This window comes from Engraulis encrasicolus, chromosome 14, assembly GCF_034702125.1.
Source record: "Engraulis encrasicolus isolate BLACKSEA-1 chromosome 14, IST_EnEncr_1.0, whole genome shotgun sequence".
In the NCBI taxonomy this organism is placed as follows: domain Eukaryota; kingdom Metazoa; phylum Chordata; class Actinopteri; order Clupeiformes; family Engraulidae; genus Engraulis; species Engraulis encrasicolus.
In genome coordinates, this window is record NC_085870.1 from 31,440,778 (window position 1) to 31,455,777 (window position 15,000).

The 15,000-nt window shown below is 44.7% G+C and overlaps 1 protein-coding gene across 1 annotated transcript in view; it reads left to right on the forward strand.

Moving 5' to 3' along the window:
• LOC134463452 (histone deacetylase 7-like) overlaps positions 1–15,000 on the forward strand; it is a 61,055-nt gene that overhangs the window by 44,899 nt on the left and 1,156 nt on the right. The window contains exons 20-24 of the mRNA XM_063216649.1: positions 3,080–3,198; positions 5,320–5,453; positions 7,649–7,733; positions 11,715–11,850; positions 12,552–15,000. The exon at positions 12,552–15,000 is cut by the window's right edge and continues 1,156 nt beyond it. Of these exons, the coding sequence (XP_063072719.1) occupies positions 3,080–3,198; positions 5,320–5,453; positions 7,649–7,733; positions 11,715–11,850; positions 12,552–12,600 (523 nt within the window). The 3' untranslated portion in view covers positions 12,601–15,000. The remainder of the gene's footprint in view (positions 1–3,079; positions 3,199–5,319; positions 5,454–7,648; positions 7,734–11,714; positions 11,851–12,551) is intronic.

A 15,000-nucleotide genomic window follows, 5' to 3' on the forward strand; every position in this document is an offset into this window, starting at 1 on the left:
GCGAGAGAAAGAAAGAAAGAAAGAAAGAAAGAGAGAGAGAGAAGAATTAAAACTTCACCCTGCTCATCAAAATCATTGGTTGGAATTATGATACTTTGGAGAGAGAGACCGAGTTCGCTCTGAAACATCTCTGGCTTTCCAAGGGTCACCCTGGGACTACAGAAGCTCTGGAGACCTCAGCCAAGCCCCCCAGCACACCCCCCAAACACCATCCAGCCAGCTATGCAGCCATACCTTAAGACCAGACCCCCACAGCAGCCCCCCCACCCCACAACACCGGATCCTCCACACCAACACCAACACCAACTCCATTAACCCCAAAACTAGCTCCCCAACGCCACAGTTATGCCCCACACCAGACCCCCAACACCACCTGGCCCCCAGTATGGGCCCCCAATACCAGCCCCCCTCCCCCAGACACCAGTGCCAGCTAGGCAGCCATACCTTAATGGGCCGTGCATCTATACAGGATGTGGTAGCTTGACACAGTGGCCCCCTGAAAAGTCTCACTCTTTACAGTACAACACGTCGTTGACGTATTATTGCACAAACACTTAAGTATCCAATTTAAGATGATTTAGCCTACCTCCGCTGTGCTTGTGTGTGTGTGTGTGGGTGTGTGTGTGTGTGTGCGTGCGTGTGCACGTGTGCGTGTGTGTGAGTGCGTGCATACGTGCGTGCATACGTGCATGTGTGTGTGTGTGCAAATACCATGTTGAACCAAGCGTAATACATAGTGTTTAGATTGTGTTTAGTTTGTGTCTGTGGAGTTATTTAGCTGTGTGTGTTTTCCAGAGCTGTGAGTAGTCTGTAATACTGCTCTGAAACACATACCTCAGTCCTCTTGTAGCTCCCCTTGTTGGCCGAGTTCTAGATGTAGACTGTGTTCCTCCGTTTGTTGTTGTGTTGTGTTTGTTTTTTCTTTCCTTCGCGTTGGCTGGAATGCTGCATGCCAGCTAGCGGTGGTGGGTTGGCAAGTCCGTCAACGTTTTTAAAAGCTTTGCAATGCTACCTGCACTGCCGCTCCACTGATCGGGTGGGTGTTCATTCAACATAGTTTGTACTTGGCCTCACTTGTGTGTGCCCATTGTAACGTGTCGAGGAGTTGCTCGATGTAAAATTAGACCATCAATGCACATCTTTGTGCTTTCCCCTTGAGGAAGAATGGAAACCAAGGCACTGTGTCCAGCTTGTGTACTGTGCTTCAAACCAGGTGGTTCAGTAAAGCTGTCGATACCGCACAGACACTAGTCATGTCCTCTTCATGTCCTCTGACTACAGTGTGTGCGTATATGCATACGTGCATACGTGCATGCGTCTGTGTGTGTGTGTGTGTGTGTGTGTGTGTGTGTGTGTGTGTGTGTGTGTGTGTGTGTGTGTGTGTGTGTATGTGTGTGTGAGAGAGAGAGAGAGAGAGAGAGAGAGAGAGAGAGAGAGAGAGAGAGAGAGAGAGAGAGAGAGAGAGAGAGAGTTGAAAATGGCTGTGTGTGTTGAGGGGGAAATTCCTCTGTTGGCCATGCAGAGCAGGCACAATGCAACATCACCCGGGCCCCCCAGCTCTGTGCTCTTGGGTGAAATGAAGCCTTTAGTACACCAGAGTACACAGTCGTAGATCACGCCCTGCATCCAGGCCTGTGGGCACAGTGCAGCAGAGCTGCTGATAGACGCTTGATAGGCAGGCGCTGTAAGCACTTACCCGTTCAAGCCCCTTCAACAGATTTCAATGGACCACCCTGCACACGGTGATTAAAATGATTGATGTTTTATGTGGCGCTTACGGTTCTTTACCGTAATGTAGGATCAGGCTCTTACTGTACACAGTGGTGGCCTGCCTTGACATTTTCACCCCATCTTTGTCACACAGACACAGAGTCACTTTTTTTTTTAATAAGACATTTTTTTGGTCTTTTTTACTTTATTTTGGATAGGACAGTGAAGTGTGACAGGAAGTCAGTGTAAAGAGAGAGAGATGTGCTAAGGTTGAGATAATGATTCCATCCGGATTCGAACCTGGGTGCCCCTGGGCACGCAAGCCCATATGTAAGGGGCTTAGTGCGCTGCGCCACAGTGCCCCCAACACTGAGTCAGTTTGATACTTATTTGATACGTAGACTACCTTCAATGAGAAATTCTAGCTAGAAACATTACCAATTTACAAAATTCCTCTCATATACTAACTACACTAAATGGCCACTGAGGGAAGATGTGCTGCATCAAAATAATTACCATCCATGTACATACAGTAGTAGAGTGACTTAAAGGGACACTGTGCAGGAAATGGTCAAAAAAGGTATTTCAACTATGATGGTCATTGAAACGGGGCTGCCTATTGCCAAATTTGATCTTTTCATGAAAGTTAACTAAATAATAAACTATTATTTCCGAGTATGGCCCAAGTAGAGTCATTTTTGCAGCTAAAGATGGCTATTTCTGGAAATTCAAAATGGCGGACCATGGAGAAGATTCCCCTTTTCATGTATGAAAATTGCAATTTTTTCAGTCATAATGAATACTTAGAATTTGATGGTGGTGGTAAGTATTCATGAAAAAGGTGACATTAGTGAATGGGTAGCATGAATTCTGGAAATAAACAACTAAAAATCTCACACAGTGTCCCTTTAACTGATGGCATGGATTTTCACAGAAACCCTGCAAGATTCTGGTACACGCACCTTGGCTGCAGAATGTACAGCCCTTATTATGTAATTTTTCCATCCATTTACTAAAGCACCTGACTCTAATTTACACAACACCTCAGCCATGTAGATAATCTCCCACAGAAACCACCTGTCCAAGTACCCAAGAAGATTTATACATTGATAGGCCTTGGTAAAACCTCTACTTTGTATCGTTCAGCTTTCCATCTGGTTAAATACCGCCCTTGTAAGAAAAAAACTTTATTTAGAGACTCACTACAAAGAATTATATAGTTCTCTGAGAAGTGCATAAAAGCTGAAGTCACTCTGTGCGTTTGCTTACCAGTGAGGTAAGTCCAGTCCTATAAATCCTGTAATCCCCAGGCTCCATGTTTCCATGTGGCTAACCCAGGGCCCTGTGTCTGTCTTTGTCTCCTTTAAAGGACGGTGGTGATGCCTATTGCCCAGGAGTTCTGTCCAGACGTGGTGCTGGTGTCGTCGGGCTTTGATGCTGTGGAGGGCCACACAGCCGCCCTGGGGGGCTACCGTGTCTCCGCAAAATGTAAGTGCCCGAAATTCCCTCCCCTTCACCCTCTACACACCATATCTGCCTCCACCCTCTCACCACACTCTCTACTTCAAACGCACACTTTACCTCCCCCTCACTGCCACAGACAGCATCAGACAGAGAGAGAGAGAGAGAGAGAGAGAGAGAGAGAGAGAGAGAGAGAGAGAGAGAGAGAGAGAGAGAGAGAGAGAGAGAGAATCCTGTGCCTACTCTACCCTTAGCCTCTGTCCCAGCGGGGTGCCACCATACAGTGGTTCTCTCTGCACAGAACTGCTTACACTTGCAAATCACTGTATTCCGCTTAGCTATGTCTGTTGTGGCTAGCGTTCCAGCCTGGGTGACAACAACGGCTTACACACGCAAAAGTCCACCATTGTCAGCTTTGATGGATAGTGAGATACAGGCATTGACTTGGCATGGCATTACATGTATAGCAGATGCTTTTATTCAAAGTTACTCAGATGCTTTTATCCAAAGCAACTTATGCGTGGAGAGTCACTGTGTTGTTTCTAAGCAACGGCTAGCGCATGAGCTACGTCTCCGCTACAGCAGTGTAGTTCCATTTGCTATGCAGCAGATGATCTCCTTTCATTAGGGAGAACTTCATCTGTCTCTGCACATACTCTGTTCTGCCTTTCATTTCCTTTCTTCTTCTTCTTCTTCCTATTCTTCTTCTTCTTCTTCTTCTTCTTCTTCTTCTTCTCTCTCTCTCTCTCTCTCTCTCTCTCTCTCTCTCTCTCTCTCTCTCTCTCTCTCTCGCCCTCTCACCCCCTCTCCGCTGTTCTGTTCTTTTTAATCTGGCTCTTCAGCGGGTTCAGAGAACACTCTCGCTCTCTCCTGCAATTTTCCCCGAAATGGAATTTCATGCGAGGAGACAAATCGTTGGCGCGTCTCTTGAAGTGCAAGCGCAAGCTGTCTGAACGCGGGCCAGGTTCTGTGTGAAATGCGGCGTGTTTTCTTCGCCACGTGCCCTCCGCTCCGATCAGTGGAATTTGCGGCGCTAATACGAAGGCACGCTAACCCCCCCCCCCCTCCCGCTAAAATCCTGATTGTGTCCCCGTTAATTCCTTTCACTCCCGACGACCTGACTTATAACTATTTGAACGTTCTCACGACTGCACAAGATATTCACAGTCAGCACGCTGCCACAACAACACTGATCATCATCGCAATTCAAAACGCTAAAACATGTAGATCAGATGTTTACAATTACGTCTGCATGTGGAACGGGATCACTACTGAACTTAAAGCAGCGTACAGTAATTGGGAATGTAATTATAGAGATCATGATTAGCCATCGTCGTGTAGTTTTGGGGACCAGCTGTGTGAAGTTGACCTGTCCCTCGCTACTGTTAGCGTGTAGTATGAAATCTCTTTCGGCCACACTTCAGATAAGAGCAAAGCAGAAAGTTTACACACTGTCACCACTGTGGGAATGTCAGTGACAAGCAACAACCCCGCAATCTCTGGTTCGAGTTTATTAATCTAATTGGATTACGCTCCCGTGGGAGTCCTATACAGATACTAGCTGTCATGAGTCTCTCTGTGTCCAACATCCATCTTGAATAGCGAAGCAACAACCAACATAATTTTTCCATACACACTGTATTATACATCGAAAAATGCAAATATTCAATGACGTAAGTGTAAAAAATATATGAGTAAAAGATGAAGTACTTTTTAGAAAGAACTGAACAGAAAATGAAAATGAGTGAAACTCTTTGCCAGTTGTGAATTTCAATGTGTTGGCATTCATCCTGAAAGTCATCCATCTTGACAATGTTGACCTTCAAAGTTAATCAGTTCACCTCAGCACACAGGATTTAATGACTCTAACACTCTAATATACAGTAACCACAGCAATTAAATGTCTCCCTTCCACCAGCTTATCAGGCTTTGGCTTGGACACACACACACACACACACACACACACACACACACACACACACACACACACACACACACACACACACACACACACACACACACACACACACACACACACACACACACACTCACACACACACACACACACAAACACACACACTAACATTAATAATAATAATTTACTGAACCTTTTCTCCCCTCCTCTCCTCATCTCCACCTGTTGTGCAGGTTTTGGCTTCCTGACCCGGAAGTTGATGGAGCTGGCTGGGGGTCGCGTGGTGCTGGCTCTGGAGGGCGGTCACGACCTCACCGCCATCTGCGACGCATCTGAAGCCTGCGTCAGCACCCTGCTCAGCAACGAGGTCAGAGACGACACCACACACACACACACACACACACACACACACACACACACACACACACACACACACACACACACACACACACACACACACACACACTTGAAAACGCAGACAGCACACACGCACACACCACACACACTTCTAAACGCAGACAGTACACACACACACACACACCACACACACACTTGTAAATGCAGATACAGTTACACACACACACACACACACACACACACCACACTTGTAAACACAGATACAGTAACACACACACACACACACACACACACACACACACACACACACACACACACACACACACACACACACACACACACACACACACACAAACACCCCCCCACACACACACACACACACACACATACAAACACAAGTGACTCACACCCAAACCCTGTGCTCTTCATGTGAGGAGTTCAGGCTGAGTATCTTGTCTCGTCAGCATCTTCAGTGTTAGCGTACGTGACATTGTGAGTGACATTGGCCCATGCATCACGTCAGCTCTTACTCCAGCGCTGTCTGTAACTGTGAAGAGGATATGCACTGTCTGCCTGTCTGTCTGCACCATACGCGTGATGTGTGTAATTTGACATTGTGACAGTTGCTGCCTTCAGTATCAATAAGGGGGGATGCGTCTGTCTGACTGACTGACTGACTGCCTGGCCCGAGCCACACTTTTACTTACTGTATGTGTGTGTGACTGGTGTTTGTGAGTGTTGTAGTTTAGGGATGCACCGATACCACTTTTTTGAAAACCGATACAAGTACGAGTACATTGATGTGTGTACTTGCCGATACCGAGTACCGATACCGATACCTTGTACCACCAAAATGCAATGAAAATAAATGCATGGCCTTGTTTTTTTCCACCTGTGATATTTTTATTGTCCATTTCCATGTAGATTTACAGTTTTTCTTGATCGCTTTAACACGATTTTTTAAACTGACTCACACAAAGTCGTCATGATCACTATTTCAACAAAGCAAAAGACACGTTGTGCATATGTGTTAACACATTCTTGTTGACTTGACATATCTCCCATTCATATAACACAGTTTTTGCTAAACAGTTAACCTATGTGCCATTTAAGTAGTGCACATTTCATTGTTTAAGCTCTGATAACCATACAGAAAAATCTACTCCTGACTTTTAAAAATTACCGTCAGTTGTGTGAACACACCAGAGCACCTATTTGACACTCCTTCTCAAAAATCTTAATTTAGCAATCAGTCTTCATACACAGAGTCTTCTTGTTTGTTCTTGGCATGGAGTTCTTTTGCAAATTTACTGTAAGTGCATTCTCGTACTGCAACATCATGTTTTACTTTACACATATTTTCTGTAATATCGTTATCAGCCATTAGTACAATTTTGATTACAGTAAAAAAAATAGAAATAAAAGGAAAACAAACAAACAAACAAACAAAACTAAATCAAAGCATTCTGGTTCTCAATCCAGTTCTTTGCCTTAAGACATTATTGTTACACGGACCCACTACCTAGCCTACTGACAATTTTACATATGAAAAGACACACAACTCAAATCTTTATGCAAAGCATTTACTGGGCATGCTATCTCTCAGTCAGTAGATCCTGATCAAGCAGAGACAGTGGCTAAGTAAAAGAAACAACAATGGAACTGCCTTGAATGTAATTGACAGCAGTGTTAAATAACGGCAAATTGTGTCAACATGACAGCCGTGTTTTGGATTTTTACGACCATTGTGTAATGACTGACTGGGAGTGTTCATACACTGCTATGCATTGTGTATTGGACTGAAGACAGAGTTTGCTTTTATTGCATATGTTAAATATTTTGGAAACGTAGTAGCCTTTTGCAAATAAAGATGTTGTGTTTGGAGAATCGGTTTAACTGGTTAGCCCATTGCGTGAACTGGTATGAAAATGTGCTTTTTGGAGTGACAACTGTGTCAAAGCATTCAAGAAAAACTGTAAATGTTAACAAATGTATGAGGTGGCACTTTTTTCCATTATGCTTTCAAGTCCACAGAACGTGACAAGATTTTGCATTGTTTTGTGTAATAGCAGTATTGTTCCTGGTATCGGCAAGTGCTTGACGAGTACGAGTATGAGTATAATGAGCAGTATCGGGTGCCGATATATCGGTGCATCCCTATTGTAGTTCTCACCCCTCTATTCCTCTCCTCTCCTCTCCTCTCAGGTGGAGTCTCTGTCTCAGGAAGTGCTTCAGCAGAGGCCCTGTGCTAATGGCGTTCGCTCCCTTCAGCGCATCATACAGGTTCAGAGTAAGTGTCTGCCCTGCCTCCCACACACACACACCTACACACACACACACCAAACACAGCATTTTGCCCTTTGCTAGCAGTGTATGATACTGTACCTGCAGCGTGTCACAGTGGTGTAGTCTACTTTTTTATGGTGGGTATACTGTACACTTAAGCATTTTTGACGTGGGTATACTGTATATATTTGTGCTATACAAAACAATGGATCAATCAATTTTAAGTGGGTATACTGAAATCCCTGAAATTTAGAAGTTTACCTGCGTTCTACGTAGACTACACCACTGGCGTGTCATTCAGTATAAGTGTCCGATGCCCAGCCCACATCCTTACATTATTACCATGTCAGACTCGTACTTAGCACAACACAGACATCTCCTTCACATTCTTTACCTTATCATACATCCTCACCCTGTCACAAACACCCTCACCTTCAGACACGCCCTCAAATTCACACACATCCTCTCCTTCACGCACATCCTCACCCTGTCTCAGGTGTCCTGATTTTCACACACATCCAGTTCAGTTTGATTTATTTGATAGGGACAGATATCATGTAGGCTATACAACAGCACAAATGACAAGCATTATAGCATTTATAGCCATGGGTTACTTTCCCATGCCCGTCCCTAGAAGGGCTTTTAAACTAAAATACGTCATCACCTTCATACACTCCCACTTACCATGCCACTCACATCCTCACTTCACAGTCACTCATATCCTGATTTACACACACTCTCTTCCCATGCAACACACACACATGCACATCTTGACCATGTCACATTCTGCCATTTGGCATCACATCCAGGTCCACAGTGAGTGTTAGATTCCTTCTCCACATACTCACCCTGACACACACATCCTCATTCACTTACTGTACATTCTTGCCCCATCACTCATGTTACATTCTCTCTTGCTCAGTCATACGCAACCTCACACAGTATATCCTCACTCACCAATGAACTGTAACACATACCCTTATGGCATCACACATATATCCACGCCCCCACACATGCTCTCACCCTGGACCCTGTTTCTTGAAACCATCGTTGCAAACCAGTTAGAAACTTACTAGGTTTCCTCCAATGGGAAATTGCATTGCAACCAAGTAAGTTGCAACGACGTTGTCAAGGAGCACAACCCTGGCCCATGGCCACATGACCATCATGCCCGCATAACGTGGGCCCTCATCTTGTCACACACATTATAACTCTGCTGTATGTGCCCTATCCTCACTCCCGCATGCAGTACCAAGATGGTGGGCCCAGTCCAAAACGTTTTGGTCATTTTCATTGCTAAAACGATGATTTTCCTTAATGCACCTTTCTGATTGGGTGGGTCCAAGGTGTCCTGGCACAGGTCTGCCCTATGGCTATGTCTGTAGAATGACCTTTACGCCAGCTTAAGGCTAACTACTCAATGTCCAGGCAACAATTGTCGCTCAGCAAAAAACCCAAAGTTGTCGACAGATGTTATGGCAGTGAACGCTTTCGTAGTTTTGTGCCAGCGACCGAGGAAAACGAAAATCAAAGGCTTTTTGAAAGCCATGCGAGTTGGACTGTCAAGAGTGATCAAAGCATCGAGTCAGAATGCAGACGTTGCAGAGCTGCTACCCAGTCGCAGTATGCAACAAGTATGTCTCTGCTGTCTGAAACTTTTTGCTGTAGTTTGACTTCCTCCAGAAAACAGAAAGTTTGTCTCTTTACATTCTGTCTAGCAACGCTTGTCACATAGACTAAAACTGAACCATAACCTTGCCCGGATGACTTCTCCACACTTGCCTTCAGCCACCACCCCAGACATTTTCCCCCTCTGTCAGCCTGCCTCGGCCACTATAGTACCCGCCTGCCTCTCTATCCACCATTCTGGCCGTTAGTGGTGTGCATTGGCACTGCCCTTTCAATTTGTTTCGATTACGATTCGGAAGGTAACGATTCGATTCGATTCGATTCGATTCGAATCGATTCAGTCCGATTCTATGATGCATTGCAATGCATTACATTTTTTACTTTTACTTTTGACTTTTTCATCTGTCATCATGAGGCAATACAACAGTTAATTTACTCCGGAAATGTCCACGGAAGTAATTGAAACGTGAAAATATATGCCGCATCGACTATGGCTTTTGCCGAATCGATTATTGAATTGTCCTGCGATCCTTGTTGACTCCACTTCTGGCTGTCAGGCCACCCTTTGGCATCACACAGGGCAGTAGTAGAGCTCTCCACATTACCCTGCTAGAGGGTTTCTCTGTTTCCACTAGGAGTACTACAGAGTACACTACTGGATATATACAGCACATCTGTCCAGTGCTCCTTTGCCAAACAGTTAACGCACAATGAGGTTCATCCTTATAGAATATGTAATACAAGGAGAGACGATGATGACAATTTATTATTATATTATTAGCGTCATCATAATATTTATTATTATTCTTGTAATAATTATCAGTACTAATATCGTTATAATTATTATTATATTTGTAATTATTATTTTATGCTTATTTTTATCATATAGTCAGACAACTACCCTTGCTCCCTTAGCCAGTTGTCCAGTAAAACGTGTGGCTGTGCCCGCTTGCTTCTCACTCCCATCCCCTGGCTGTCGTAACCACACTGCCATGTTGTGCCATGCTGTTCTGCTTACACGCTGCCCTGGCTGCTTCCCTGCGTGCCCTGATGGTACCCATTCCAGACTTGTCCCTGGCCTGATAGTCCCTTCATCTTGGCAACTCTCCCTCTCTCGCTGTCTCTTTCTTTCCCGCTTGGCATTTCTCCTCTCCTCTCCCCAAACGTTTCTCTCACTCACTCCGTCAGGCTGTCGTCTCCCACCCATGCCATAATCTGCATCCCCCCTCGCCTCCGACTCTCCTGGCTCTAATTAACTTCAAACCGTCTCTCTGGCACAGCACCTCCACCAACATCCTCCTCCTGATTGCGCGCAAATGTCAGCGCAGTGGCGTTCAATTAATTACAAATATTTGCAAAGCCACAAAAATGTTAAGCCCCTTCGTTTAGGGAAGGAGTCGAATCGAACGCACTGGGCGAAAGCGACCCCCCCCCCCCCCCCCCACAAACACACACACACATACTATACATCGGAATGCACACGCATACATACACGCACACATAAAACATGCACTCACATTCGTGAGTGTGTTCACTTGCACATGTGTTCTTCTGCACAGTAAGATTTGGGGTCTGTGTGTGCAGCCCTCCCAGGCACATGCATATAATACAGTACAAACACACATGAACAGTACAGCACAGTATACAATTAGGTCTGTCAATACAATAGATGTTTGTAATATATATTAATGAACGTTGTGTGGTAGAGTTAAAAATAAAACCGTTTACCATTAGTCTTACATCATTTCCTCCTAAACGAATCTCTGTTTCGAATTTCGTGTATCGAGTGAAGTGAATAACATTTGTACATGTATATATTTACCACTGTCATTTTACATCTTTTACAACTGTTTATATCCTGTTGCTTCTATTTTTCTAATATTATTTAGTACATGTAGTGCAGCTTGTGATTTTGTAATAGGCTGAGGAGGTAGATTGTTCTCTGACCTGTGTGTATGTTTGTGTGAGGGTGCACACGTGTGTGCACCCATTTGTGTGCGTTTGTACATAACTGAGTGTGTACACAGTGTACGTATGCAAGCCAATAGATGAAAAACAGAAAAAATATGTACACATCACAGGCTTTATTAACGAGAAATGCAAGTGTATGTGTGCTGCAGCACAAGGTAGCATTGTGTGTGTGTGTGTGTGTGTGTGTGTGTGTGTGTGCGCGTGCGTGCGCGTGCGTGCGCGTTCGCGTGCGCGTGTGTGTTTCAGGCCAGTACATCTGGTCATGTCATGTCACTTATTTTTATTATTTATTTACAAGTAGTAGAGTTCATAATATTTAATGATGTGAGGTGGTAGACTGTTCTCTAACCGTGTGTGTGTGTGTGTGTGCGTTTGTGTGTTACAGGGCAGTACTGGCGCTCGGTGAATACTCTGGCCCACACGGTGGACATGTCCTACATGCAGGCCCAGCGCCGCGACTCAGCCAGCGACGCCGTCTCCGCCATCGCCTCTCTCTCCGTGGGAGTGCACAGCAAGAGCAGGTGAGCGGAGAACAACAACACATATGGTGCATCTAAAAACTATGTAACTACTGGACTAATGCATAAAAGCAAAGTGAGAAAATAATGTCTGCGACACCCAAGGTCTCCAATCATCTGGATCATCGATCAAGATGAAGGGTGCAGGCCCAAAGCTTCATAAAAATTGAAAAAATCGTTGGGAGCCCTTGGCGTTGCACACTTTATTTTTCGCTTGTAGTGAAGGTGAAGAAGAGAGCACCCAAATGGCCTGGCGTACCCCAGATGGGGACATCGACCACAAAATGGCCACCCAAATCCGGTCTTGGTTAGATTTTTTTTTGAAATATTAAAAAGGACAAGCGTGGTCCAGATGCGTGTTTAGAACCAGGTCTCTGTGGAGCGGCTCGGCCTGGGCAGCAGAGCCCTCCGTCCCCCTCGGCCCGTTTGGTTGTTTCGGAACGCTGGTTCTGGGTTCCATTTGCCCCCCTGTTTCATCGTCCTGAGCCGGGCCGTTTGTCTCTCTCCTTTTAAGCCCGTTCCAAGTGCACTCAACGTTTGATATCCTGCCAGCATGTATGGAGATGGTTGCTTTGCTTGCTGCGTATTCTTGAAATAAATGAAAAAGAATTAAGCTTTATTTTCTCTCTCTCTCTACCCCTCCCCTCCTCCCTCCATCCCACCATCATTCCCTCTTTTTTTCTTTCTTTTTCTTTGTTTTCCAGCTCTGCTCACCATGAGTACATGGGACATGACCCTGACCACTCCATGTAAGAGGCAGCTGGCTATGACATCCTCCACCACCCCAACCAACCCAACCAACCCAACCCAACCCAGCCCTACCCATCACCCCCCCAGGACAAGCCCCTCATCTACTGATGCCTTTTAACTCTTCTTATCTGGGGGTCCTTATGGAGGGAGGAGAACTGTGGTGGTGATGAACTGAATGTTGTGTCTTTCAGTGTCTTTCCTTTTTTTTGCTATCCGACTTATAAGCTTTAAAATACCAGCAACGACAAAGAGGAGTGAACCAGCGACGTGGGATTCTTTTTTGAAATGAAAAAAAAATCGACAAACGATGTCAATGAAATGTCATGTGGACATTGAACTTTTTTAGTGTCGAATGAATAATAGTGAATCTTCAGAGAATCTTCTTTTGTGACTGCTCCTGTGGCAGCGCCTGTTCACTCCTTCAGCATTCAGTCTTTTTTGATACTGATAGTTTTCAAACTGTCGAGTGCAGTAGGTCGATATACGTATCCTTTAGGCTGTACTCCGTAGCTACTTGATTATACGTCACAGCATACTATCGGGATTGCAGATCGATGCCATTTGGCATAAAAGACGTTCCACTGTTACAGGTTCATCACACCTGTCTCGGTATGCAAGATCAAGTTTGGATGTGATCACTTGAAAGAAATGGATGGGTTGGTTACAAGCACGTTGGGCTCATAACGCTTGTAATTTGGACCACTGTGGAGGTTGGAAGAAGTATTATGGCGGTATGAGCCGTTTCGAGGTATACCAAAGAAGGAGGCGCCAGTATGCTGGATTCACTAAGCCACACCACAAGCAGTGCCTTTCTCACTTTGAAGTGAAGAAAAAAGGTGTTTTTCTTTTTTTAAAGTGAAACCAGTTAATTGTGAGCACTGTGCTGAAGTTCTGTTATACTGTCCTGGGGTTGTTTTGTGGCACCAACTCTGATGTAAGACATGAAGCATTTTTTTTTATTAGGTGGAGCTTATGAAGGAATTTTTCCAGAAAGCGTTCAGGAAGTAAACAAAAATAGATGTTCCTGTTCGTACTGAGTTGTTAGTTTAAACTATGCCTTTGAGTCATTCCTTTTTCTTCTTCAAAAACCAAAACATGCGGCTGTCTTAAGAAATGATTCCTTAAAAAACAGGAGACCTCTAACTTCTTTTTCCAATTCAGTGTAACTCCACTGCCAGTGATTTTGAATTTTTTGAGTTCAGTTAAGTGCAGCATGAAACAGACGAGCAGAAAAAAAGATGTAAAATCAAAACGAGACCGTCTTCTTGAGATGCCGTGCCTTATAGTGACATGCTGGACTACAGAGAATTCTGTCCACTGATGAAAATGCACTCCCGTTGTCTTAACAAAGCATTGAACTGTAGCTGAAGAAAAAAAAATCCTGCCATATTTTGTCTTTGTACAATTTGTTCCTCATTTAAACAAATCTTTTTTTTAAATGTTTTTATGTCACCCATGAAGACCAGTGTTTTAACCTGTGGAGATACAGTATATGCCCACTATGTTACAGTTCATACTTATTTTAGGCTGCATTCCTTCACTCTATATATAAATATATATATTTTCTATTAGACCGGTGAGCTAAGTGAGCCTCACAGCCTCTGAGTGTGTTACTGAAGGTTGTTTTAAAGTATATATTTATATAGAGTTTCACTTTGTGGACCAATGAGTGATTTTTTTTTATACTGTTGGGTTTCTGTCTGCATGTACATGTAGTTTGGTGTGTGCTTAGCCTACAGTTAGCGTTGGGTTCGGTGCTAGTACAGCTCCCGTTGCTGAAGCATATATAGACCTAGCGGCCTTAATGACATAGTCCTCCGACACAAGACGACTCCCGGGACACTCTAGCTGTTTCGCTAGTCCCTTATTTTGTTGTCATCACCTCCGTGACGGGTGGCTTGATGTTCTCCAGTGGCCCTGTGTGACATTGTGTGGCTAGATGTTTTGGTGGCCTCGGCCATGTTTCTGGCCTTTAAACTCCGTCCTTGCCCTCATGGAGACGATGACGACACGCACCGTGGCCTGGTTGTTGTTTTTTTGCTCTCATCCCATAGTCGCTAAGAAAGTGATAGAGACACAGAGGAAGAGGGAGAGATAGAAGAATAAAGCGAAAAAAGAGAGGAAGAGAGAGAGAGGGAGTGCTTGCTGGGGCCGTGGTATCATCTGGAACCGTTATGAGTGTGTATCAGAGGGTCTTCTGGAATCATAAAAGAGGGAGGGGGGAGGGGGGGGGGGGTATTCTGATGGAGCTCCATTCCCTGACGTTTGAATTCCAGGAACACAGTGATGGAATTAACCCTGAACCTCGTCTCACCTTCCCAAGGCTTTTCATTTCTTCGCCCCTCCACCCCCCCATAATCGAATCTCTTCGGGCCCACTGAGGCCTGTCTCCAGCCCAGATCA